Below are 26,218 nucleotides of genomic sequence, written 5' to 3' on the forward strand. Positions count from 1 at the left end.
GATCACGTCACTGCACGCCCCAACCTAAGATGGGCATCTACTGGTGCACATGGGGGCTGAGTGCTGAAACCTGGGCTTCAGCAGACAGACCCAGGGAGAGGACGGTGGCTGGCTGTGGGGAGATGCACAAAGGGACTGGAGTGTGGCCCAGGCCACACTGCAGCTGGGGGTGTGCACAGGACAGAGCCCAGGTCCACCATAGAATCCCCATTGTTAATCGGCATGCAAAAGGAGAGGCAGGGTCCCCACCATAGCAGCCTCATTCTCAGCATGCTCACAGTGGGTGCGTTTCTGCCTCTACGCAAGTACTGGCAGGTTGCCCACACACAGGAAATCTGAGCCAGTTCCCGGTGGCCACGCAACCTCGGATGTGGGGCTGAAATCTGACCTGATTCCCAGTGGCTGTGCAACTTCGGTGAATTTGCGCTGCCAGTGGTTTTGTAAGCAAGCAGCTGCAGGACATCTGAGCAGATTACTGGTGCTCTCGTGGCTGGGGTAGGTCTAGCATTAACAGCAGCAGGATTTGTGGGTGCGGCACATGAAGGTGGGGCTGGGGTCTGGGCTGATTCCTGTAGTTCCCACGGTGGGTCAGGTGGACAACTATAAGTGAGTCCGGGTCCCCTACTACAGTGGATCTTTGTGAGCGCAGTGCCTAAGGGACATCCCGGTGAGCATTCTCACAGCTGAGGTGGGTCTAAGGGCAGTGCCAACAACAGTGTCCTTTGTGAGCCCGAACAACATCTGACAGGCAACACCACAGAATATATGTATATATATCTGAATCACTTTGCTGTACACCAGAAACTAACACAACATAGTAAATCAACTGTATTTCAGTTTTTTTAAACATCTGCAATACATACAAAGGGCTAATTTTCTTAATATTAAAAAGCACTTGTAAATCAAAGATGAAGATCAATCATCAGTGGGCAAAGAATAAGAACAAATAATTAAAAGAAAAGGAAATAAACATACAAAAAGTGCTTAGCTGGTGGGGAGAGGGTATAGCTCAGTGGTAGTGTGTGTGCTTAACATGCATGAGGTCCTGAGTTCAACCCCAGTACCTCCATTACAAGTAAGTAAACCTGATTACTTCCCCCTAAAAAAAAATTTTTTAAAAACAAAAAAATTATTAAAGAAAAACAAAGGAGGAGCAATCAAAAGGTGCTTAGCCTACCTTAAGACAAATTTATAAAACAGATTTATAAAACAGATTTGTTCTGCATCTGTTGATAAGCTTCTCTCCTACCTGGAACACACTCCTTCGCCCACAGCCTGCACTTACAGATTCAACTCCAGTGTCACTCTATCCAGAATCACTTCTTGGGTTGACAAAGATAAACATTTGATAACATTGAATCAACACGTATGGAAAGAGAGGCACCCTTACACAGTTTTGGTGAGGGTACAAATCCATACAATTGGTGGGGCAATTTGGCAACATCAACATTTAAAATACTCAAACCCCTTCATCCATCAGTTCAACTCTTAGGAGTTCCTCCTACCTAAATACTCATAACTGTGTACAATGATATACACATGAGTTTCATGTCAGCATTATTATTCAGAGAGAAAAAAACTGTAAATAACTAAATAGCCATGAAAGTAGAATTGAAGATAAATTGTGTTGTAGTTCTAGCAAAGAAGACTGTAGACAAACATATGATGTTGCTTATATGTGGAATCTAAAAAAAAAAAACCTACAAATTTTATTTACAAACCAGAAATAGACTCCTGGACATAGAAAACAAACTCTGTCTCCTAGAGGGGAAAGGAGTGGAGGAGGGATATATTAGGAGTTTGGGACTAACAGATATACATTACTATATATAAAATAGATAAATAATAAGGACTTACTGTATAGCACAGGGAACTATATTCAATTTGTTGTAATGACCTGTAATGGAAAAGAATCTGAAAATATATATTTCTGTGTATGTATAGCTGAATTGCTTTGCTGTACACCTGAAACTAACATTGTAAACCAACTACACTTTAATAAAAAATAAGAATTTTTAAAAAGACTGTATAGCCATCAAAGAAAATTATATACACAAGATATATTCTTATTATTAAATTTAAAAATATAGAAAACACTGTCTGTAATGTTTCCATTTGTGAAAAAAAAGTGTATCATTTTATTTATGCTTCCTTTGCCAAATCAATTCTGAAAGATATACAGGGAAGAAAAAGGGAGACAAGGATGAGAAAGAGACATACTACATACCTGCCTTTGGAATTCTGTACCATGTATATCTGCCTACTTTAAAAAAAAATTTTTAGTTATTGAAATAAAATAAATGCCTCCATCAAGAGACCTCACCCCTGCTCCTCCAGTCTTCCTCCTCAAGTCCAATCCAGTCCATCCCCCTGCATCTCTGCTAGAGATAGACTGCATTTCTGATGCACACTGTAGCTCATTCCTCAGTGTTCTGCATCTGTTAGTAAGTTTCTCTCCTACCTGGAACACACTCCTTCGCCCACAGCCTGCACTTACAGATTCAACTCCAGTGTCACTCTATCCAGGAACCTTCTCTGACTATCCTGATCCTCACTATGCTTTCTCCCCTCAGGAATGGGATGTTTGTGACCTGGGCCTCACAAATGAGTATATGATTCCATTTGTTCTATATTGCTGGCTTTTACTTTGTGTGGATTAGTCTTATCTTGGGAATCAGATAGTGAAGTGTCTTGACAGCAGGAAGGTGACATGATTGAAATGTCTTTGTACCCTTGACACTGCCTAGCTTAGGACTGAGCACAGACTGATAGCTCACCATGCCAGCTGGGTAAAGGACTAGATGCTGGAGGAAGAACCAAGAAGCATCTTCAGAGATAGTGAGCCCAAGAATTTTTTGGCTATGAGACCACTGTCACCAGGGCAAGACTCTCTCAAGGAAATCCAGAAATTCTGAGATACTGGAGTCCATCACGGTATCCACAGACAGCCAAGCAGGTAACAATGTCTAAATCAATAGTCAAGGTGTAGGACTGATAGGTCCTGGGGCGGACTGGAAAACACCTGACATGTCTGAAAGTTACCAAAATCCAAGTTAAAAAAAAAAAAAACTCAGGTAAACATTATACATCCAGAGTAGATAAGCAGGTCCATGAGTAGCAATTAGTTTGTGACCCTTAGTTGGAAGTAGCTATTCATCTCTACAGAAGTCATCTTCCTGAGCAAGCAGAATGCTGTCACATGGGTAAATGTGCTTTAGAACACAGAACTTTGGATAGCGCTCCAGAAGTGAACCAAATTCATGTGCCTCCATAGAAAGCAGTGTTTATAATCTCTTCCCACCACACAGAATGGAGACTTCCCTTCCTCCACATATTTAAATTTAAAAATAAAGATTTTGCCTTTCCCCACCATTTCAGCCATGGTCCCCTTCATACACCTCTGATTTCCCAATACCCACTGCCTGTAACATCAAAGCTTTCCGTTCCCAGGCCATAACCAGACTCTGCCGTCCCTAAGCTCATATGTGCTTCTCATATATATTCCCAGTACAGGTGGGGGACTTGATAACGGGTTTCCTCTGTCCCAAGCACTCTTCCTCAAAAGGTGCCTTGTGTCCCTTAACACTCAGTTTTCAGGGGATGGGTGACCAGACAGCTGTCTTGAAGGGAGAACTGAGCCACCTGGCTGGTGGAGGGTGTGGAGAGTGAAGACAGTGAAGACATTGCCTATGAGCAGCACCTTCAGTCCTTAGAACCAGACACCCTTATCTACAGACTGAATCACCACATGGGCTTCCGTAGACAGGTAAAGGTCTTTGACACCGCACCTGCCTTGTGAAACAGGAGGGCTTTGTGATGCAGTCTGCTGGCCTGGTTCCATCGTCTGTGAGGTGGAAACGACAAGGCATAGCATGGGAAGGCATTAGGCACCAGTACCCTAAATGCCTACATACAGGGATGGTTGGTCTTCTCATGCTAATGAGGTTTAGACCATGCTGAGCCCAACTTTTGTTCTGTGGGATCTAGGGTATCCCTTACATACCTATGGCTCCAACTTTATTATTATCCTAATTATCTGGCAGGTGAAAAAGTTACCATGGATTAACATTGGAACCTAAAAGGAGCTGCTGCCGGGTAGGGAAACACTATGACCATGACTGAACTAATTAAGCCTCAGATAAGATATATGCAGTTATTCTATAGTACTTTTCTTCTCGGAGCCTAGAAATAATTCTTTGCCAGGCCATCCCCACAGTGTATTCTAATTGAAAAATCAAGAATCTCTCTATCTGGCCTGGGTTGAGTCCTAGATAAAATGGAATCTACTTCATTGGATCATTTCTGTCCTTCCAAAATGGGGGATTTTTCTGATTGGTGGACTTAGTAAGCAAAAGTCCTTGGCTGGGAACCACTAACTATTTGATCAGTTCCATTATTCCTCCTGTATCATGCTAAGCCCCCTGAAAAATTTGTCCTGGGAAAGATGACAGGAGGTATGGAATATGGAGAGCCCTGAAGTAAGCACAAAAATAGAAAAATGAAATGTTCTGGTGAAAGGGTGGAATATAGGAAGGAAATACAGTAGAGTGTATAAAATACAGACAGCTATATAGAAAGGGACTGGGAAATGTATATTTCCTTTGTTTCATTTGGGATATGAAAAAGAAAATGGTGTCCCAGCTTCACACTAACTCTTTTGTCTTTAAGCATCACTGAAAAGTCAGACAAAGGGCTAGAGATGCAGCATCAAAAGGTAAAGTCCTAGTCTCTGCTCTGACACCCCTCCATGGTGGGCAAGGTTCCCATGAACCCTGTCCCTCAGTGACCCCTGGTGCCAGGAGCCAGGTGCTCTACCATTGAAGGCTCCAATTCCCCAAATAGACAAATTCTCCCAGAAGAATTTTTGGGGTGGGAAATCAGACCCTGGGAATGTTCCAAAATTCTCCACCTTACCCTCAGGAATGAAGAATGATGAAGTAGGAGAAAAGTCCTTAACTGTCATTTACTAGTTCTATGACCCTGTGGAAGTCACTTCGTCTCTCAGTCTTGCTACCATGAAATGGGCATCTGATGATCCTGCCTCACTTACAGTGTGGTTGTGAAGATCACACGAGATCAGGTCCAGGAGAGCACATCATACCTGGTTACGTTGTACACAGGCATGCCTTAACAGCACTAACTGCTGGGGTTTGCAGTCTCCTCACTCAGAGGCCTTCAGCTCCCTATAGGATGTGCCTGAATCCTCTCCTGCTCCATGTAACACTGTCTCCTGGTTTCTCAGCTAGGAGACTTTCCCGGGAAGAAGCTGAGAAGCCGTGGGAGCTGCTCTCTGTCATGAGAAGGTGATTTCTTGCTCTTTACAGTCTCCCAACTCCCAGCCTGGCCTGTGATCATTTCTCTGGTTGGCCTGGGGCAGAGCTGGGGAGAAGGATAATGGCTGGGAGGGAGCCAGACACAGTGGAGCTTGGAGCACTGGCCAAGAGGGTTGCCAGGGCAGAGGGGGACCAGAAATTTCAGGAGAGAGTTTTCTAGTTCTGCTGTGGGCTAGGCTCACAGTGGTCCTGGAATTCAGGATTTCACTAGTGTATAGTTCATAAAAGACTCTACATGGGTTTGCTCTCAGCAGCAAGGTAAGTTATAGTCAAGAGAATGGATAATTAAGTGCATAAATAAGTCGTCATTTTAATATCCTCTTTACAGCAATACCCTTTTAAAGGCAGACCCCTGGACCTTGCTGACATTACCTTTCTGGTCCTGTCTTCAGGGAGGCCAGTTCCTGGGACAGCCATCAAACAGAAGCTTGTCATATTATCCCCTTCTTAATATCTCTAGAGAATGGGAATGGACTCCCAAGAGATACTGTGTACCCTGTAATCCCCAGAACACAGAGTTCCCACAATGACCACCTTTTCCAGTTTTGAAATACTGAATCACAGGCTGCAGCCTCAGCCCCAAAAGAGACTGACTCCAAGTTCTAGCTGGTGATGTTCCTGGTGCTGCCCCATCAGCTAACCACTGGCTCCCCCATCTGCCTGGTTGCCTTCTCCTAGCTCAGCTTCTCAGCACAAGTCAGCAGAGAACCCACCCACCTCCCAGTCTCTCAAGGCCCTGCACTTCCATCAGTTGTCTGAGACCTTGCCCAGTAAGCCCCAGGGCCTCAGCCAAGCCCACCATAACTTGCCAAATGGCATTTCCCTAGGAGGAAAAAAGTAGATGAGTAAACACCCAGCAGGTGCAGGCCCCAGGGCTTACAGGGCTAGGGGAGGAAAGAGGCAAATGTTGCTCCATCAGTAACCAACAGTTGCCATGTTTCCCTTTCCAGCCAGGGCTGGCTTCCTCAGGAGGGGAGTGTGCGGCAGCTCCTGTGTGCAGACCCCTGCTGCCAAATCTGCAATGCCATGGTGCTGGAGATTCAGCAGCTGGTTGTGGGTGAGAATACCCTGGTCTCCCCAGCTTCAGGGGGGCCATCGCAGGGCTCCTCTTGTCTAGAGATTTTGTCCACATCTAAAGTGTCTTTTAAGCAGAGTATAGAGCATCGTTGCCCATGCTCCAAAGACTTTTCACTTCCACCTGCAACCCTCACAGTGTCACAGAAATCCCTAACCCAGTCAGCTGCCCAGTCAACTGGTGCAGTCAGCATCCACGATTACTGGGCTGAACACCTCAAACTAAGGCAGGGATTTCAAGTCCCAGAGGTGTCCAGGGGCCCAGAGACTATGTTTTCATCAAGGCTCGAAGAGCCTCGGATTTCAGTGAACCTGCAGAAGGTGATGCAGAGCAACTCCAGCCTTGCCTATGGGAACCAAGGCCAGCAGTCCTTGAATTCCCAGGGGTCTCTGCTGACCCTGAACCAAGAAATCACTACCTTGACACATCCTGTGGCCTCGCATATGGTCACTGTCCTCCCTGCCCACCTGCCATTCCTCAGTCCTGAAGTCCTGAGGCTTCTTGAGGTACATGTGAAAAAAAGGATGCATTTCCAGAGGTGGGGGCTCCCCAGACTTGTAGAGGAGTCTCTGAGGCAGTTTATGCCAAATCCGCCATTATTCTACCAATCTGTACATAACCAACCAGTTTCTTTCATCCAAAATGATAGTTTTCAGTTCTCTGTTGAGAAATTTGGGACCACTTCATACCAGAACTGGGGTTCATGTATGGCCAGCCAGCCCACCCAGGCCTTCTGGGTTTCTGAATGGTCCATTATGGACCCAGAACAAAGACCCCACTACCAGCAAATCCCAAACCATATGGCTCTTGCCTTGTCCTCTCCAGCCCTTAAAGAATTAAATGGCCTCTATCTCATGCCTGGGCAACCGGCTAATGACTCAGTGGGCCATGTGCAGCAGATATACAGCCAGCTATTCTGTGGCCTCCCTTCTCTGCACAGTGAGTCCCTGGTTGACACCTTCTTGGGTTCTCAAGGCTTCTCCATGAATGGGAGCATGTCTAAGCCCCACTTGAACGATCCTTTTCTCTTCTCTCCTCCCTCTAATGCCTAAAACTCCAACCTGGTCAGCTCCACCCTGTTCTCCATCTTCCCCAAATTGGATCGCTCCACTTGACCACCAGCAAGCTCAGATCAATATCCCATTTCTGACTCTCGATGAGTATGAAGCCTTGGAGTGGCACCTGCTGCAGAAGCAACTCCAGCTTCAGTGGGGCCTGCCAGATGTTTTCCAGAGAGATCAGCACACCCAGAGTCCCATGCAGCATGAGCCCTGTGAAAAAGCCCAGTCTTCTGAGACTGAGAAAACTTCCTGGCCAGGGCAGCCCATCTCAGTCCTCACAAGGGAACTACTCTTCCCAGAACATGCCAGTAGGCTGCTGGAATTCCACCTCCAGAGGCAGTTGATTCACCATTGCTGGGGCCTGCCCCAGAAGATCCAGCAGTCCATCCAGTTGCTCCTGTCCCCCAGTGACCAGAGGACTCTGTCCTGGAGCAGCACAGCCCTAGACAATGTGAATGTCCCCCAACCTACAGCTCTAGAGGGCATTGGGGTTGGCGACCCATTCCCAGCCATCATGGACCCAGTGTCAGCCCCCATGCCACACTTGTTTGTCTAGACTAAGGCAATATTATAGAGCCACATTGACTCCAAATGTGGGCAGATTCACCAAGGCAAGGTTCCTGTCTGCATATGTGGCTCTTGGGAGTGCAGAATTCCTGGGGGCCTGAAAGTAGCTCCCTTCACCAGCATCCCAGAAAGCAAGCCCCGGGAACTACAGGCAGCAAATGACCCAGACCTACAACAGAAAGTTACACCCTGGATGCCAGTGGTCCTTGGTCAGCAGCAGCAAGCCTTACCAAATGCCATCACAGGATATCCTAAGCAGCCCCAAACCCTGTCCAAGGGAGCCATTGAGAAACTGGAGACAACTTTACGGCACAAGTATCTGGCCTTCTTGTCAGGGCTGCCCACTCTTTATTATGTGGCTCTCTCCAGGGCCTTGGATCCAGCAATCACTTGCCAAGCTATGATCCCAGAGACAGTGCCTGGGCCTGCTGAATTCCCCACAGAACCTCTGACTCAGATGACCTCACCTGAAAAGCAAGTTCTAAATCCTGGGCCAGGCTTTCAGGATGCCAGCAAGGCTTGTGCAAACACTGCAGATGAATTCCAGACTGAAGTGCAGGTGGAAGGAATAATCAAGATGGTGCCTCTAGAAAGCCAGACAGAGGCTGCCAGACCCTGCTTAGTCACGGAACCTGTCTTGGCCAAACTAAATTTCCATCTGAGAAAGAAGATCCTAGAGATACAACTGGGAGTTCCCATAAGGGCAAGAGAGTCCAGGGAACAAACTGTAGCAATCACAGAGAACATGCACACAGGAGTCTCCTGGGAATCTAGACAACCAAGGAAAAACACTGCTCCAGGAACTCCGCATCCCACCAGATATGCCACGTGCCCCAGATCCAGAATGGTTCCACTTCAAAGAACAGCTGGCCACTGAGTTAAAGGCAGTGCATCAGAAACAGAAGCACCCCAGTCCTAGTGAAGTACCCCATGGTTCTATCCACTGGACCTCCAAGATCTCTCAAGCCAGCAGGGACATGACAGAGGCCCAGATGCTTTGTTTTCAGCTGGAGGCCAGTGTAAACAACCCCAGCCTGGAGGAGGCCTGGAGCCCTGAGCCCCAAAGCCCTGACAAAAGCAAAGACTCAGCCCAAGTACCCAAGCTGGCAGAAAAGAAAGGCAAATCCAAGTCAGCAAGGGACCATGGAGAAGGGGATGCCGGGTTTGCACTCTCCTCCACAAGAGAAAAAAGCCACTCAGCTGAAGCCCAGAGGCCAGAAGGGATGCTTCTCAACAGGACACCCCATAGCCCCTGGCGATGGAGACATTGCTTTCACTTTAATGCTCCCTGTCAGCACAGTCCCCAGTATCGCCCTCAGCTTAAACTCCCAGAGCTACCTCCTGCAGGCCGTGGGGGGAAAGACTCTGAGAAGAATGACCTGCAAGACAGTCAAGCCAAGCGCAATGTCATCAGCAGATCAGCAAGGGTTCCCGAGAATGCCCAGCCCGTGGTGCCCCAGGCATCACAGGGCCAGCCTTTCCGGGGCCAACCCATTCCGGGTAAGCCATTGCAGGGCCAAACTCTACAAGGTCGGGTTTTGCAGGGGCAGGTGATGCCAGGCTGTACCCACAAGAGGCCAGCCTTCCAGAATCTGGCTTAAGAAATAAGATGAAATTTTTTCTGCACTGTTTTAACCCCAAGACAAAAGGCAAAGGGCAGGAGAAATCCATGTCCTCCACATCTGAGAAAATGGCCAACATGAAAAGAAAAAATGTAGAAAAGAGCCTGGGTCCAGCCAAAAGTTCCAAGGGGCGAACTAAGACAGAGATGACGAGAGGGAACCCCAAGGCCCAGTTTCCCCCCACTGAGAAGCAGGTGGGCCTGGCTGTCTTGCATGTTCCCCATTCCCCAGACAGTAAGCTCCGGCACCGCTCCTGCCCCCATCAACCCCACTCTGCCTCAGTCCTGGGCACCCCCCACCACTGCCCTCGGCACTGTCCTCGAATGGTTTATGCCACCCAATCAGGGAACCCACCCCAACTCTCAACTCTCACCTCAGAGGGAAATACTGGTGTGCTCAAGAAGACCCAGAACAAGCAAAAAACTCTGTAGTCTCTGCAATGTCTGCATCCCTTGAAGAGGACTGCTACTATCATTTTCATTAACGTGCAGGTGGGCAGTGCCACCCAAAATACACTCTGTATCTCTCAGCAGAGAGTTGTCTGCCTGCTCCTTCTCTCCACTGTGGTGTGTTCAGGGAAGGCATAAGGGAGGCATAAATGTCCTTCGCTATCTAGGGAAGGAGCTTTAACCCATACTTAAGCTGGGTCAGCATTCCACACAACACACACACACACACACACACACACACACACACGCTGGACTGTGAATAAAGGGATTTGAGCAGAGAAGAAAGAACCTTGTCTAAGGTACACTGAAGGTAAAAGTCAGGTTTGAATTCTATCATGGTGTCCTTGGGCCCAGAGGAGCAGTGTAGACATGAGGATACTACTGTCAAGAAGGAGTGGCCAGGAATCCCACAGGCAAAATTCACTGATGACATCTATATATGCCCACAGTCTGGAGGGGAGTGCCACTGATCCAGCCTTGAGGAGGTGCTTTGTGTTTATCAACAGCATATAGCTAATACAACTAATGTCAAAAGCAAATGGTAGACTTTCCACTCTCTACTCCCTGTTGGCTATTGGTTAGATCCCTCTGGAGAACTTGCCTGGAAGGCTGCTGGAGCTCTCTTGCCTGTATCCCACCTCCACCCTCCAATGCTTATCAGCCACATGGAATGAGTGACGCCCAGAATGAAGATCACAGTAGGACAAGGAGAGGGGCTGGTCCCCCACCCTCAAGGGTAGGCAGGGAGAGAAGCAGGGAAGGAGAGCATGTAGATGGGGGTCTAAGTACCTGAAATAGAAACTAACATGTCCCTGAAGAGGGCATGATAAGAGAAAAGGCTGGTTGGCTATGTACTCAAAAGAACCTTGAGTCAGGAAGCCAATCCAATACCCAAGTGCTTTTAGGGGATGGAGAGGAATAAACTGAGTTTTGGTCTGTTGTCCTAGTGTGATGAAGAGCAGTGAGTTGAGCCTTGTTGTCTAAAGGCAATGCAAATTAATCCAAAATTTCTGAACACTCACCCTCCACCCCACAAAACTGTTCCCCTATGTCAGGGATTGGTATGACTATAATCCCATGTTTTTGCTCAGCCCAAACATAAAGTCGTCGCTGTGTTCCAATCTTGATATATCTCATCTTTGCCCCCTTCTTTCTATGTTTACTGCCTCTGCTTGTTAGGTTACTCATCCATTCTTGCCTAAATAATACAATAGTGTTTCATATCCCCAGGCTTAGAATAGTGGATGGTGCATAATAATACCTTAACAGTACTGAATCCAAAGTCTGGGCTGGGGAGGCAGATGAATCATAAGTATGATGAGTGCTATGGAACAGAGAATCCTGCCACAGGATTACTGGGGTACTCAGCTGATGAAGACCCCAGAAAGGTCACATTGAAAATAACCTTGAGTATGGTGTACACCTAACTTATACAGTGCTATTTATCAATTATATCTAAAACTAAAAAAAAATAAACTTGAGAAGTGTCATACATTCAATTAAAATATTTGCTTACTTACTGTATGCAAGGTACTAGAGCAAACATAACAAAGACAGGACTTAGACAATGGAGCTCATGATTATATGGGATAGACAGGCTCACACGCCCAAATTGCTTAATCAACATAAATACCTGAATGTCCAATATTCACCTCAAATTACAGAACAGTGAACCCTTGATTTCCTGCCCCAAACTATCATCTAAATACACATAAGAAACATGCTTCAATCACAGTATTCACAACATCAGTTAATAGCGACTCTGTCTTTCCAGTTGTTCTAGACAAAAACATTAGTGTCGTCCTTGACATTTTTTTCCTAACCATATATGTCCAATCCATCCTGTTGTGTCTACCTTCTGAAATGAATTCAGAATATGACCACTTCTCACTCACACTGCTGCTATGATTACTGCAATAGCATAATAACTAATCTCCCAGCTTCTGCCTGAGACCATACTTCCAACAGTCTATTTGCAACATAGAAGCTTGATGGTCCGCAGGGAAGGTCCTGGCTGTAGATGATTAGATAGAACAATAGATATGATGATGATGATGATGATGATGATGATGATGATGATGATGAAGAAGAAGAAGAAAGAAGAAAGAAGAAGAAGGAGAAGGAGACGGAGAGGGAGAGGGAGAGGGAGAAGAAGAAAGAAGAAAGAAGAAAGAAGAAGAAGAAGAAGAAACAGAAGAAGAAGAAAAAACAGAAGAAGGAGGAGGAGAAGGAGAAGGAAAAGAAAGATAATAGAGATAGAGAGTGAGAGAGATCTAAAAACATGACTGGGTAAGATTACCAAGGCAATGAATGTAAATGAAGGAGACAGAATCTAAGGGCCAGGCTCTGGGATACACCAACATTAAGAAATCGGAGTGAAAAGTAGGAACCACTAAGCAGAGACTAAGAAGTAATAGCCAGTGAAGTAGGAGGAAAACCAGGAGAGTGTGGCATACTGGAGGCCAAGAGAGGAAAGTATTTCAGGAGAAAGTGATCAACTGCATGAAAAATTGCCAATCGGCCAAATAAGATGAGGACTCAGAGTTGATTATCAGATTTAACAACACAGAGATCATTTATGGCCTTGAGAAGAACAGACTCAGGTGAGAGGTGGAGGTACAGGCATGACTGGAATGGATGAGAGAGAGAGAGGAAGAGCAATTGGTGAGAGCAAGTATCATCAACTGCTTTAGGGCATTTTTTCCCACAGTTGCAGAAAAATAAGGGAATAGCATCAAGAGGGTTTTTAAAGGTGGGATGTTGGATGTTGATGGAAAAGATTCCTTCAAGAGGGATAAACTAAGGACGCAGGCAGAAAGGGAGAACTACCAGAGCAATGTCACGGTGCAGGAGGAACAGAATGGGACTGAGTCCCCAGGTTGAGGGTTTGGTCTTGGCTAAAAGCACAGATGCTTCACTGGTGGTAAGTAGAGAGAAGGTCACTGTGATGAGGAGGGACTTTGAGTACCATGAGAAAAACAGTTTCCCTACAATTAAGAGAGCAGGGCCGTAAAGGGGTGAATGAGGAACAGGGAAGGACCGCGGCTGAGGGGAGGGGCTGATACAGAGAGCCAAAGTGAGAGATGAAGAGGAATTCTGGAAGTTACCTTGGCAAGGTTTTTTATTAGGGCCTAAGAAGTTGGTAGTGGCATGTGAGCCCAAGTGGGCAGAAAAAAAGAGTTTAAGTTGGTGATCACGTGTGTGAAGCAGGTGTTCTTGGAATACAGGGAGAGAGATGTCAGAGAAAGCCTTAGATACACAAAGCATGAAGAGGATAGGGCTTGAGACTGAGAAAGAGGGCAGGTGTGGCATCCTAGTGTCCAGCCAGGGACCAGGGAGTTTGGGGAGTGGGAGGAGAGAACTGGGAAGCAGAAAGACAGAGGCCACCCTGAGCGGATGGGAGGGACCTCTCTTTTGGACACCTCATTTCTCACAAGGTGGCACTTCTGCACTCCCACCTTCTGACCTACCACAGAGGAGCCAAAAGCTGGAGGAAGGGCAGGAAGCACTGCAGCTTCCTCACGCTGTGGTATCGGGGCCATGGGATGCTCCCGCCTCACTGATTGCTAAGCAAGTCCAGGATGGCTCAACGTACCATCAGTGCAGGAGGTGGGGGCACGACTCTCTTCCTCTGACAGGACCCAGCACTTAGCACAATGTGTCCACTGCTAGCAGGACGCAGAAGCCAAGATGGGAAGAAGCAGGAATGCGTCCCTCCACTGAATGGTGATTCTCTGCCTGCCAGATGGGAGTCCAGCCCCTGTTGAGTCCCCCAGGGCGAGGAGGCACAAGGCCCAGGCCTGCTGAGCCACACTCTGCAGTGTTTTCCTAAAGCATCCCCAAAGATCATAGGAGGTCTTGTGACAGCCACATCCTCCCTGCCTGGTGGCAGGTGGGCAGAGAGCCACAGAGCAAGGAGATGAGAGGGAGGCCCGGAATGAAGGGATTTGACTCAGAGGGGTCACAGCAGCGTCAGGTGGGAAGCCGAGGTTAATGTGCACACATCCTGGCTTAGGGACAGTGGGCCCTTCCTGTGGTCCCCCATAGGCTACCTGCCCAGAACAGCATGAATTCATAGTGCTGACCAAGGTTTGCAACAAAGGGCTGGGGGCAGAGAAATGAGCTGGAACCAGGACCTTAAGGGTTCTCATTTCTCAGCAAAGCCAAGAGCTGATGCTGCAGGACGTTGCAGAGGGATGAAGCCTTGCTCATCCCATTCTGTGACCCTAGCACAAGCCCCACCTTCCAGCTCCCCCAGGCTCAAGAGTAAAATCAGAATGAAAACTCTCAAGTATTTACTACCCCAGGATTGGTGGGAGATGCCAGGAATATACCATGCTTGCTTGGGAACTCGGGCGTTCGCCTCTGCCCTCTGAGATACCATATTGTCACAGCAAATGGCTCTGACCTTCTGGAGCCCTTCTCTTGGTCCCTGCAGAGAGCATTTCACAATTCTAGAGAGAGAATTCCAGGCAGCTGATACCTGCAACGGGGCAGAACGGCTTCTCCACACAATCACTTCTCCTGTGAAACACTAAGTCCTAGCGAACAGAGACTCTGGCTGCTGCATTTTTGGACCTTCTCACTGCAGCCCCCGCAGGGAGGGCAGCAAACCCGGGATATGCACAGGAATAAACCCCGCGGAGACGCTGCTCCCTGCTCTGTGCGAGGTGGGGCTGAGCCTCTGCTCTTCACTGCTGCTCCACCTGGGCTCAGGGGCCCATGGCACAGGCCTGGGCTGTCACAGAATGAAGGTCCTGTGTCCTCAGCAGGGAGAGGAAAGAAGGAAGCACAGCCCTGAGTGTGGGCGGGGATGTGACGAATGAGCACAATGCAGGCATGTAAGGTGCTGGGGACGCAGAGGACCAGATCCCTAACCGGTCTGGCTGGGCTTGTAGAGGACTGTCCATTCCCATCTGCACAGGCAGTGAGGCCGGGACCCTGAATACTTGATCTGCATGAGAGTATGGGAAGGGAAAAGGGGGCCTGAGAAGGGGCCAGAAGGAGATCTCTGTTTCCAGAAGGAGGGGTGCGTGCTGCCAACAACCCCTCTTCTCCCAAGCCCTGTCCCCCTCCTCCACCGTAACTTCTCTGGGTCCACAGCCAGGCAAAGAGCATATTGGGGGCTTTCCAGAGTGTAGCATTTCCAAGGTCAAGCCTGATACGGAGGCCTCAGGGGCGAGGCCTCAGGGGCAAGGCCCAGGGCAGGCAGCTGGACACATGGGAATCCAGACAGCGGGAAGGGCAAGGAAGCCATCTCTTGTGGTAAACAGTGCTGGCAGCTGGGGTGCATCAGGGGAGAGGGGCAGGGTAAAGTGAGAGGCCAGAGTAGAGCCTCACACACAGTCAAAGACACATGGATACACACACCCAGCCACACAGACACAGAAACAGGAGCACATAAATCCAGTGATGCCACTCAGAAACTAACTCAGAGTACCCAGAGACCTGTTCCAGAAACACACCTACACAGACCCATGAATACCCTGACTCGAGCAGACCCCAGCACCCCACACACGCAGACACAAAGACAGGCTGCACACATGCAAACAGACGCGGCTGCAGACCCACAAACACAAATGCGTTCCAAATCCACCCTTCAAAGCCTTTCTCTCCATAAATCCTCCTAGGCCTGCTTATCCACCTCTAAACTCTGCTTTGTAATTTCAGTCCCACATGCATACCCCTGGTCTCAACTTGGCTGTGTGCTTTGTCAAGGTCAGCAAGTGAGTCCCCTGCCCTCTTCAGCAGCCCCATCCTTCACCTACACACCCATCCCCATTCCCAGGAGTGTCCCCAGTTTACTGCAGGGTCCTAGCCCTCTGTCTCTCCAATGCAGCAAAAACAGAATCTAAAGGAAGAGCAAACCAGACAGACTGTCAGGATCACCCTCAGGGAAGTACCAGTTCCTGGTTCCCAGGAAGGAGCCCTTGATACAGGGCATGACCACATGTGTAGGTAGTTCTACCCCAAACTTTTCCACTAAGTTCAGTCCCATACCCTTCAATCCTAACCAACCTCAATTCCAACCCCACTCACAAACAACTATAAACCACATTTCTTCAAGTGCGACTCTCAGAACAACTGTACCTCAGAAAGATAATGCTGGTGAGTGTTACCCAAAAAATGTTGACACAGACAGGTAAGTTTAGGACAGAAAACTGCGATGTTCCCTCTCCCCAGGAGCTAGATGCCCACTTCCCTCAAGCTGGATCTCAGCTTCAGGGATCATAGCCATTTATAAGTCTCAAGTGCAGAGGGCTAGAAAATGTCCAAAATCTCTCATGTAAACCAGACCAACATCACACAACATGCATAAGTTTAAGTCCCTCTCCAGACTACCTCAGAAGCTTAAAACTAACCCCCAGCATAAGATTTAACTCCTTGGCCCATTTTGATCTCAATTTTAAACTCAAACAGTACCCTACCCCAACTCTAACACAACCCTATTCCAAGATGCACTAGCTCTTATCAACAGGAACCACAAATGCATTTCCAAATCCTACTTTAACATCACCATGTTCCAGCCCTATGCTTACCACTGTCTACCTCTAATCCGTAACCACTCCATCAGTGCTATGCCAAGCGTAGTCCTAGCTCTAACCCTGACCCTAGGTAGCCATCGAGTCATGTCTGCAGCTACGCTGGGCACACAGATACCACACACTGAGGAAGGTAATGAACGGGTCATTTGCAGTCCAGGAACCCAGCAGCTCCCTCAGTAACAGCTGCCCATACATCAGGGCAGCTTGTCTCTGCAGGGCTCAGCGCTCAGCTGGGAACCCAGGAGCACCAGTGCACCCAGACTCCCTGACCCTTGTTAAGCACACAAGCCCACAGGGGCCCAGCGCGCCCCAAGCCCTGTTCCGGGACTAGCCCAGCCTCAGAGCTGAAGTTCCCGTCATACCCCTCCCCACCTTCTGCCTGCCAAGCTGGGAGCATCTGTTGCCCTGGAACCCCCACCAGGCGGGAACAAATGGGCCTGGGGCCTGGAGCTGAAGGGAATGTGGCCACTTCCCAACATGGGGATTCCCAGACTCTCACAACACCTGCACCTAGAACCTCCACCCCAAAGCCTGGCCCAGGTGCCTGTCCTAAAGAGTTAGTGGGCCTGCCAACACGGGGTGAGTAAGGGTGCATTAGCGCACCTCTCCCCTGCCCCAGGGTCTCCATCTGGTGATAGGGTGTGTTCACTCTGGACTCACCAGCAGAGGTAGAGCTGAAGTTAGCCCTGGGCACCTCCCTCCCCCCAGCCTTGGCACCAGGACCTCCAGTGCAGCCTGCTCTGTACCTCGGCCACCCCAGAGGCTGTCAAACACTGCCGAGGCGCTCTCGAGAGCTCGCCAAGCCAAAACCTTCACCCAGAAAACTAGAACTCTCTCAGATGTGTAGTCATCTGAGTTTCTGTGTCCCCTTCTTTAATGTCTGGACTGGTCTGAGGACCAAGAGAGGGGCTTGGTTCAGAGCTGCAAGCTCCCACCCACTACACCAAGCTTAGGGTTCCAGTGGGACTATGAGGTGGGAGGAGCCCAGGCCAGCAGCTGGGGGCAGAGGAATGACTGGGTGGCATACCTGGTACCCCAGAGGAGGATAAGGCTGACAGCTCTCACTACCTCAGGCCCTTTCCTGGGGATTTCATCTACATCTGAGTCCACTTCTTCCAGGCCTCTCAGTGCCTCCTTCTCATGCCCTCACCTCCACCCCGTAGACCCCATAGGATCAGACACCTGCATCCCAGTGTGTGGCAAGGATCTACTGCCACCTTCCTGCTCTGAAAGAGGCTCTTTCCAGCCCTGTTTTTTTGTCCAGCCAGGTATCTACTTCTGGCAAAGTCCTCACTCTTTCCTTCCCTCCCTTCAGGGCCCCTAACTTAGGTTCTAAGCCCCACGAGCAAGGAAGGAGGCCCCAATACCCCCAGGATGGAATATCTTCCTGAGGCTGGTGTACCACTGCAGGTTCAAGTTCAAAGGTAGGGAGTTGAGTTATGTTGGCTCCTAGGAAGAGCTTCCCAAATTGAGGAGCAGCACTCAAGGCTGGGACCTAAGGGGGCTCTGGACACCATCTGACAAACAAAAGCCTCCCCCCATGATGGCATAAACAAGGGGAATGGGGCAGGATGCCTTGGGAGAGAGAGGCAACCTGGGATTTTAGGAGAGGAAACTGCCTACTCCCCAACTCTTCCCTGTCATGTTCTCCCTTTTTCCACAAGCTGTGCCAGGCCAGAAAGTGCCCTCCTCAGGAAGATTGGGGGTACATCACCACAGCTTCCTCTTCCTCTAGACCACCTTTTGTTCCCTTCCACTGGCTCTGTGCCCAGCTGGAGTTTGGGGTGGGGAGCAAAATAGATCCAGGTGGCTCTCCCAGCCCCACCTCACCAAATTCTTGGGAGTACCCAGAAAGCTTGGTAAAAATATAGATCATTTGGCTCTATTCTGAGATTCTGTTTAAGGTGGTCTGGGGTGGTGCCTCTAATTCCGTATTTTTAATAAGCTCCTCTTGTGATTCTGAAGTGCAGCCAAGTTTGAGAACAGTGGAAACAATCTAATATGATATGACTCTGGACTGATCTACATGTCCCCTCAGGCCCATGCTATCCTACCTCTCTGGGAACTCTTCAGAGACAGGCTGCTCATTACTTAGTCACTTCCACAGAAGATGGTGCAGATGGGGGACGGGAGATTTTAGAAATGGAAATTAAAAGGTTTCTGGTGCCAGGATCTGCTATAAGACCAGGTAAAAGACTCAAGAAATCTTATCTCCTTGTTTTTGCCCTGTCCTGTTCCAGGAATGCCAGCCTCTTGCCAGCTGGGGCACTCCCTGCCTTGCTTAAGGTCTCAGCCTCTTATTTTAAAATCTCAGACTCAAGAGCTCAATTATCTCTCATGTAATTCCCTCAGATTCCAGCCCCTCTCTTCTGTGAGCCTTGGGATAAAACACCATGTCCTCATCCTCATCCCAACAACATCCCTATCTCCAACTCCCATCCCCTCTGCATCCAATCCTTCCCCAAGAGCAACACCCCTATCATAGGTGCAATCTTTCTGTCACTACCTCGTCCCTGGCCCACACTGTCATGACTGCATCCCTTCCAATCCTGTCCTCTCCACATCTCCCTATGGTCTCCCATTCCCATAAAGCTTCAGAGAGCTGGGATAGGCCTAGAGGGGAGAGGCATCCTGGGTTTAGCATTCTGGGAACCAAATGGACTTTCTAGTCTTAACCTGGTGATCACAACTCTGAGATACTCAATCCTTTAAACATAGATTGTAAGTCAAGACCCGATAATCCTCACTCACCATACCCCAGCATAAATTCCAAATGGATAAAAGATTTTAAATGTTGGAAATTAAACTATAAGAATGATGGCATGCAAAATGTCAGAGAAGAAAGCTCTAGGGGTCAGTTCCTCTGCTGAAGCAACCACTCAGCTGAAAAGAGCAATGAATCACCTATTTCAGAATTCTGGAACCTAATTGGACACATAATAATCAGGGGAGTACTTGATGAGGGGAGAGGATGTTGATCTTTCATAAGAAAGCATTGTGCATGAACTAGCTACTAGTCAACGCTGTGGGGAAGGCAGCCCACACTCCTGGAATGACTTGGGGGTGGGAGAGAACTTTGTTCTTCAAAAATTGGAGGTTTTACATTTTGGTTGGTCTAGTGGTTCCCTGAGGGACAGGTGCAGATGCTTGCCTTGGTTTCAGCCCTCTTGGGCTGCAGCACCTTCCACAGTGGCATACATCAGAATATTTAAGGGGACATAAATCTTTTTGTGGGAGAAGGGGAAAGAAACCTTGGTCAGATCATTGGTTGACCACAGAAATAAGTGAACAGAAATTTCAGGGATCATGCACAACAAAGAATACACACTTGGCAAAAGTTATTTGGAAAAGTCAAAATGGATGGCTGCAGCCCTTAACAAGTAAATACCTGCAACCCCTATATTATGGGTACACAACAACATAAAGATGTAATCTGTGACAATAACAATATAAAGGAGGAGGAACTAAAGTATACGAGCAGAGTGTTTGTACTATTGAAACTAAGTTAGTACTATTCAAACTAGATTATTATAAGTTTAAGATGTTAATTGTAATCTCCCAGGTAATCACTAAGAAAATTAAAAATATATAGAAAAGGAAGAAGAGGGGAATCAAACTAGTACACTAAAAAAAGTCAACTGAATACAAAGAAAGGCAGTAATGGAGGAAATGAGGAACAAAAATCATGTTAAGATATACAGAAAACAAACAGCTAAATGACAGAAATAAATCCTTCCTTATAAGTGATTTAAATAAATGAGTCACAGGTATGAAATGTACAGTGTCAATATAGTCAGTAATTAGGTAATATTTTATATGGTGACGGATGGTAACTAGGCCTATCCTGGTAATTATTTTGAAACGTATAGAGATATTGAATCACTGCAGTGTGCAGCAGGAACTAACATAGTGTTGTAGGTCAATTATACTTCAAAAACAAACAAACTCATAGAAAAAGAGATTGGATTTTTGGTTACAAGAAGTGGGGGTTGGGGAAGGGAGGATTGGATGAGGGTAGTCAAAAGGTACAAACTTCCAGTTATTAGATAAATAAGTACTAGGGATGTAATGTACAAATTGTTAATATAATTAACACTGCTATATGTCATACATGAAAGTTGTTGAGAGTAAATCCTAAGAGTTCTCATCACAGAGAAAAAATATTTTTTCTATTTCATTAGTTTTATATCTATTATATTAGTTTTATATGAGATGATGCGTAGTCACTAAACTATTTGTGGTAATCATTTCATGATGTATGTAAGTCAAATCATTATGCTGTATATCTTAAACTTATACAGTGTTGTATGTCAATTATATCTCAATAAAATTGGAAGAAAAAATAAATAACATGGAAAAAAAAGTAAATGAATCCAACTCTCTAATTAAAAGGCACAGAGTATCTGAATGAATTTCAAAAAATGATCCATCCATATGCCATGTACAAGAGACTAACCTGAGATACAAATACACAGCTTTAAAATAAAAGAATGAAAAAAGTATACCAAGCAACTAGTGACCAAAAGAGAGCTATGGTGGCTACATTACTATCAGACAAAATAGACCTTTGTCAAAAAATGTTATAAGCTACCAAAAAGGACATTATATATTGATAAAATATTTGATACAGAAAAAGACATAACATTATAAACAACTAACAGCCAAGCCTCATAATATATAAAGCAAAAATTGACAGAATTGAAGGGGAGGGTTGACAGTTCTACAATAATAATAATTGTAGAACTTAACATCCCACTTTCAATAATGGATAGAACAACCATACAAAAGATCAGTAAGAAAATAGAGAACTTAAACAGCGCTATAAATGAATTAGACCTAACACACACACATACAAAAATCTACCCAACAACAGAATATGTATTCTTCTGAAGTTCATATGGAACATCCCTAGGACAGACTATATGACAGGCCAAAAAACACTTCTTAATAAAATGTTAAGATTGAAATCATACAGAGTATCTTTTCTGATCACAGTAGAATAAAACTAGAAATCAGTAACAAAAGGAAAAATAGAAAAGTCACAAATATGTGGAAATTGAACAACACATTCAAACAACAAGTCAAAGAATAAACCACAAGGCAAATCAAAACAGTATGGTACTGGCATTAAAACATACACATAGACCAACAGAATATAGAGCCCAGAAATAAACCCATGCATATACGGTCAATTAATCTTTGAAAAGGAACCAAAAACATAAAATAGGGAAAGGATAGTCTTTTCAATAAATAGTGTTGGGAAAACTGGATAGCCACATGTACAAGAATGATTCTGGACCCCTATTTTACACCACTCACAAAAATTAACTCAAATTAAAGACTTAACTGTAAGACCTGAAAGCACAAGACTCCTAGAAGAAAACACAGAAGAAAATCTCCTTGATCTTGGTCTTGGCAATGGTATTTTTGGATATGACAACAAAAGCAAAAATAAGTAAGTAGAAGTACATCAGACTGCTACCACTGAGTAGCTCAGAGGTGGATACCAGGGTACACACAAGATTCAGCTCCACTCATTACTCACTGCCATGGCCAAGGAAGGCACTGCTGCTGGAGGTATAATGGACATTAATGCTGCTTTGCAAGAGGTGATGAAGACCACCCCCTGGCCTAGCATGTGGAATTCACAAAGCTGCAAAGCCTTAGACCCGGGCCAAGCCCATATTTGGGTGCTTGCATCCATCCACGATGAGCCTATGTATGTCAAGTTGGTGGAGTCCCTCTGTGCTGAACACCAAATCAACCTAATTAAGGTTGATGACAACAAAAAACTAGGTGAATGCGTAGGCCTCTGTAAAAACTGACATAGAGGGAAAACCCTGTAAAGTGTTTGGTTGCAGTTGTGTAGTGTTTAAGGACTCTGGCAAAGATTCTCAAGCCAAGGATGTCATCAAGAAGTACTTCAAATGCAAGAAATGAACAAATAAAAAAAAAAATCTGGCTCTTGTTTTAAATAAATAAATAAGCAAGCAAGTAAGCAAGCTTCAGCAAAAGAAACAACAAAGAGAAAAGGCAACCTAGGGACATAGGGAATGGGAGAAAATATTTACAAACCATATATGTGATAAGGGGTTAATATCTAAAATATGTGAGAAGCTCATGCAACTCAATAGCAAAACAAATTAAAAATCTGATTAAAAACTGAATAGACAGTTTTTCCTAGGAAGATACACAGATCACCAACAGGTATATGAAAAGATGCTCAACATCACTAATCATTAAGGAAATGCAAATCAAAACCACAATGAGATATCATACCATACCTGTTAAAGTAGCTATTATCAATAATTTAAGAGATAACAAATGCTGGGAAAGATGTGGAGAAAATGGAACACTTTTGCATTGAGAATGTAAACTGGTACAGTCATAATGGAAAGCAGTATGGAAGCCCCTCAAAAAATTAACAATAGAACTGCCACACGATCCAGCAATCCCATTTCTGGGCATATATCCAAAGGAAATCAAATAACTCCCTTGAAGTGATATCTGTACTACCTTATTCGTTGCATTATTATTCACAATAGCCAAGATATGGAAACAGCCTGAGTGCTTATTATTGGATGAATGGATACAGAAGATGTGGTAAATAAATATACATACACACACACACACACACACACACACACACACACACACACCATGGAATATTATTCAGCCATAAGAAAAAGAAGGAAACCCTGACATTTGTGACAACATGGATGAACCTGGAGGATATGCTAAGTGAAGTACGTCAGAGAAACACAAATACTATATATCACTTACATGTGGAATCAAAAAAAAAAAGTCAAACACATAGAAACAGAGTAAAATGATGGTTGCCAGGGGCTGGGGGTGGGGAAATGAGGACATGTTTGTCTAAGGGTACAAACTTTCAGTTATGAAATTAGTAAGTTCTGAGGATCGAATGTACAGCATGGTGACTGTAGTCAATAATACTGTATTGTATACTTGAAATCTGCTAAGAAAGTAGATCTCAAGCATTCTCACTACAAAAAAAGGAAAAGGTATAACTATGCAAAGTGATGGAGGTGTTAATTAACTCGATTGTGGTAATTATTTTTCAATGTATACATGTATCAAATCATTACATTGTACACTTTAAATGTATACAATTTTGTCAATTATACCTCAGTAAAACTGGGGGAAAAACATAGGAGGAAATCTTCATAGCCTTGGACTTGGCAATAGGTTTCTTAAATACAACACGAAAAACATAGGCAACAGAATTAAAAATAAACTGAACTTCATCAAAATTTAAAAATTTTATGCATCAAAGGACACTATCAAGAGAGTGAAAAAACAACCCACAGAATGGGAGGAAATATTTACAAATCATATATTTGATAAGGGTCTATTATTCAGAATGTACAAAGAACTCTCACAATTCAATAATCAGATTTATAATTTTGGAAAAGTCCTCACCCTGCTTGAAGGAAGGGGTATGCGTGGAGCCTGGAGTGAAACGAGGTGGCAATCGCAGTGTTCCAGAGGAGAGGTGGTGAGGCCTGCACCAAGGCAGTGGCTGGGAAAGGAAGGAGGGCCTTTCAGAAATGATATTGAGGAGGTACTCTGGTAGCCTGGGGACACTGACTGGCCGTGTGAAGTTTTCATTTCCACATACTAGTGAGGCTGAGTGCCAAGAAAGGATCTGCCTCTCAGGAAGGAAAAGGAGGGAGAGCCCTCTTCTTGCCTGGACAGTGGCTGGGGATGGGGGAAGTGAAAGTGTCCGCCTGCATAAATAGGCAGCACACCAGCTCTAGCCCACACACGGACCCCCAACTTGGAGCTGTCTGCCTCGGCCAAGCTCTACCACGGCCATGGCTCAGTCACTGGTTCTGAGCGTCCTTGTCCTGGTCCTGGCCTTCTGCATACTCCAGATCCAAGGTATTACGGAGGGAGTTGCCTAGAATGGGGGCAAGGGGCTGGAGAGGCCTGAGTAGGAGCCTATAAGCAGCCCCTCGCTCCCGGTGAATCCACTTGCAGGCAGTGATGGAGGGGCACAGGACTGCTGCCTCAAGTACAGCCAAAAGAAGATTCCCAACAAAATTGTCCTCGGCTACCGGAAGCAGGAACCAAGCCTGGGTTGCCCCATCCCGGCTATCCTGTAAGTGGGTGCAAGGGGGCGGGTACAGGCTGGCACCTGAGTGGGGAGGGCATGGTGGGCAAGACTAGGACAGGCTTGCTAACCCCCGAACCACAGGTTCTTGCCTCGGAAGAGCTCTCAGCCGGAGCTATGTGCAGACCCTAAGGAGGCCTGGGTGCAGCAGCTGATGAAGCGTCTGGACAAGTCACCAGCCCGCCAGGGCAGCAAGGACAAGAGGGCCTCCAAGTCTGACAAGAAGGGAAAGGGCTCCAAAGGCTCTAAGAGGTGAGGAAGCTGAAGGGACAGGGGGAGAGAAGTGAAAGGGAGCCTTGATCATCCCCTCAAAGCCCTCTTCTGCCCTCCCAGGACGAAGACCCCAAAGGGGTTATAGCCCAGTGACCAGCCTGGAGCCCAGGAGACCCCCACCAGTCTCACCAGGGCTTGGAGCCCCAACCCAAGGGACAAGAAGTGGGCCAGGAGAGAGGGAGGACTCGGGGGCCCCGGAGCAGCCACCCCATGCTGACCTTGTCCAGCTTCTCACCCCTTCTCCAATTTCAACCAGCCCTTCTGTACTCCCACCCTCCCCTACATGGCTGAGATGCCCACACCAGGCCAGGCCTAGAGAAGCAGAGAAGGGAATGTCCTCCAGGAAGTGTTAGGGGGCAGCAGGACTGTCCCCTCTGAGGGAAGGTCACTCAGAGCCCTGGACCTGACCCTGCTCCCCACTGCACCCCACCTAGTCTTTGTAAATATGATTTATACCTAAGCAAATAAAGAGCCATTCCAGCCTTCTTCCCAAGTATCTGTTCCTGTGTGTTTGTGTCCACAGAGAAGCCAGTGACACCACAGGGTGGGGTCACACACGCTGGGCTCTTGGCCAAGAGCTCAGGGTGGCGAATTCTATGTTCTCACCCATCCAGAGAATCCTTGCTTCCCAGGTGTCCAGACCTGTGGGCAGCAAAAGGAAGGCTGACAGGCAGGATGGGTCTAGGCTGCTCCTGGTCTCTGAGAAATCCCTGCCCATGGAGAGACGCTGGCCCCCGGGGAACTCATCCCCAACAGCTCTGCAAACCCAGAAGAGACCCCTCCCCTGATTCCGTCCAGCATTCTCTCACTCCAGCTTCACCAGGGACTACCTCCCCTTTCCTTGGGACCAACTGAATGTGAGCCTCCAAGTACCTCTTTGGGAGGGTCCCCAAGAGGGTGGCTGGAGCCTGGGCCCACCTGTAACACAGGCAAACACAAGTTCTACTGAAACCTGAGTTCCAGCCCTGGGAGCCCTCGAGAGCCCCCATCCTCCCAAAGACCAAGAAGACTCCCGCCTGATCAGTGACGCTGGGCCCCTGGCCTCTCCTCATTGTGTAATGGGGCTGTGTGCTCTCAGTTCCTAGCCAGGCTCTCCATTCCTCCCTCAGCTTCCTTCCAGCTGGGAAAGCGGCCTCCCTTTCCCTTTTCTCCTTTC

At 46.9% G+C, this 26,218-nt stretch overlaps 2 protein-coding genes, 1 long non-coding RNA gene and 1 pseudogene across 10 annotated transcripts in view; 3 read left to right on the top strand and 1 right to left on the bottom strand.

Annotated features, from left to right (window-relative positions):
• LOC123611975 (uncharacterized) overlaps positions 1 to 26,218 on the bottom strand; it is a 132,332-nt gene that overhangs the window by 75,338 nt on the left and 30,776 nt on the right. Inside the window, exon 6 of one of the 7 annotated variants that reach the window (XR_012506771.1) lies at positions 24,096 to 24,195. The exons of the other annotated variants lie outside the window; for them this stretch is intronic. This is a non-coding gene — a long non-coding RNA (uncharacterized LOC123611975). The remainder of the gene's footprint in view (positions 1 to 24,095; positions 24,196 to 26,218) is intronic. 7 annotated transcript variants of the gene reach the window in all.
• LOC105078853 (protein SPATA31F1) lies at positions 3,850 to 11,282 on the top strand. Its single transcript, XM_074363140.1, is given in 8 exon segments — positions 3,850 to 4,048; positions 4,050 to 4,095; positions 4,669 to 4,714; positions 5,243 to 5,303; positions 6,284 to 7,444; positions 7,446 to 8,783; positions 8,785 to 9,614; positions 9,617 to 11,282. Coding segments are annotated over 8 exon segments (4,050 nt in total). The 5' UTR covers positions 3,850 to 3,953; the 3' UTR covers positions 10,090 to 11,282.
• LOC141577553 (small ribosomal subunit protein eS12-like) lies at positions 19,990 to 22,760 on the top strand (annotated as a pseudogene).
• Positions 24,401 to 25,555, top strand: CCL21 (C-C motif chemokine ligand 21). 2 transcript variants are annotated; one of them, XM_074363138.1, is made up of 4 exons: positions 24,401 to 24,557; positions 24,657 to 24,777; positions 24,874 to 25,041; positions 25,104 to 25,555. In XM_074363138.1, the coding sequence occupies exons 1-4, from the start codon at positions 24,491 to 24,493 to the stop codon at positions 25,153 to 25,155; spliced, it is 408 nt and encodes a 135-aa protein (XP_074219239.1). In that variant the 5' UTR covers positions 24,401 to 24,490; the 3' UTR covers positions 25,156 to 25,555. The 2 variants fall into 2 exon arrangements, with proteins under 2 accessions (XP_074219239.1, XP_074219240.1); XM_074363139.1 differs by having other exon boundaries at positions 25,123 to 25,555.

Source organism: Camelus bactrianus, chromosome 4 (assembly GCF_048773025.1).
Source record: "Camelus bactrianus isolate YW-2024 breed Bactrian camel chromosome 4, ASM4877302v1, whole genome shotgun sequence".
In the NCBI taxonomy this organism is placed as follows: Eukaryota; Metazoa; Chordata; class Mammalia; order Artiodactyla; family Camelidae; genus Camelus; species Camelus bactrianus.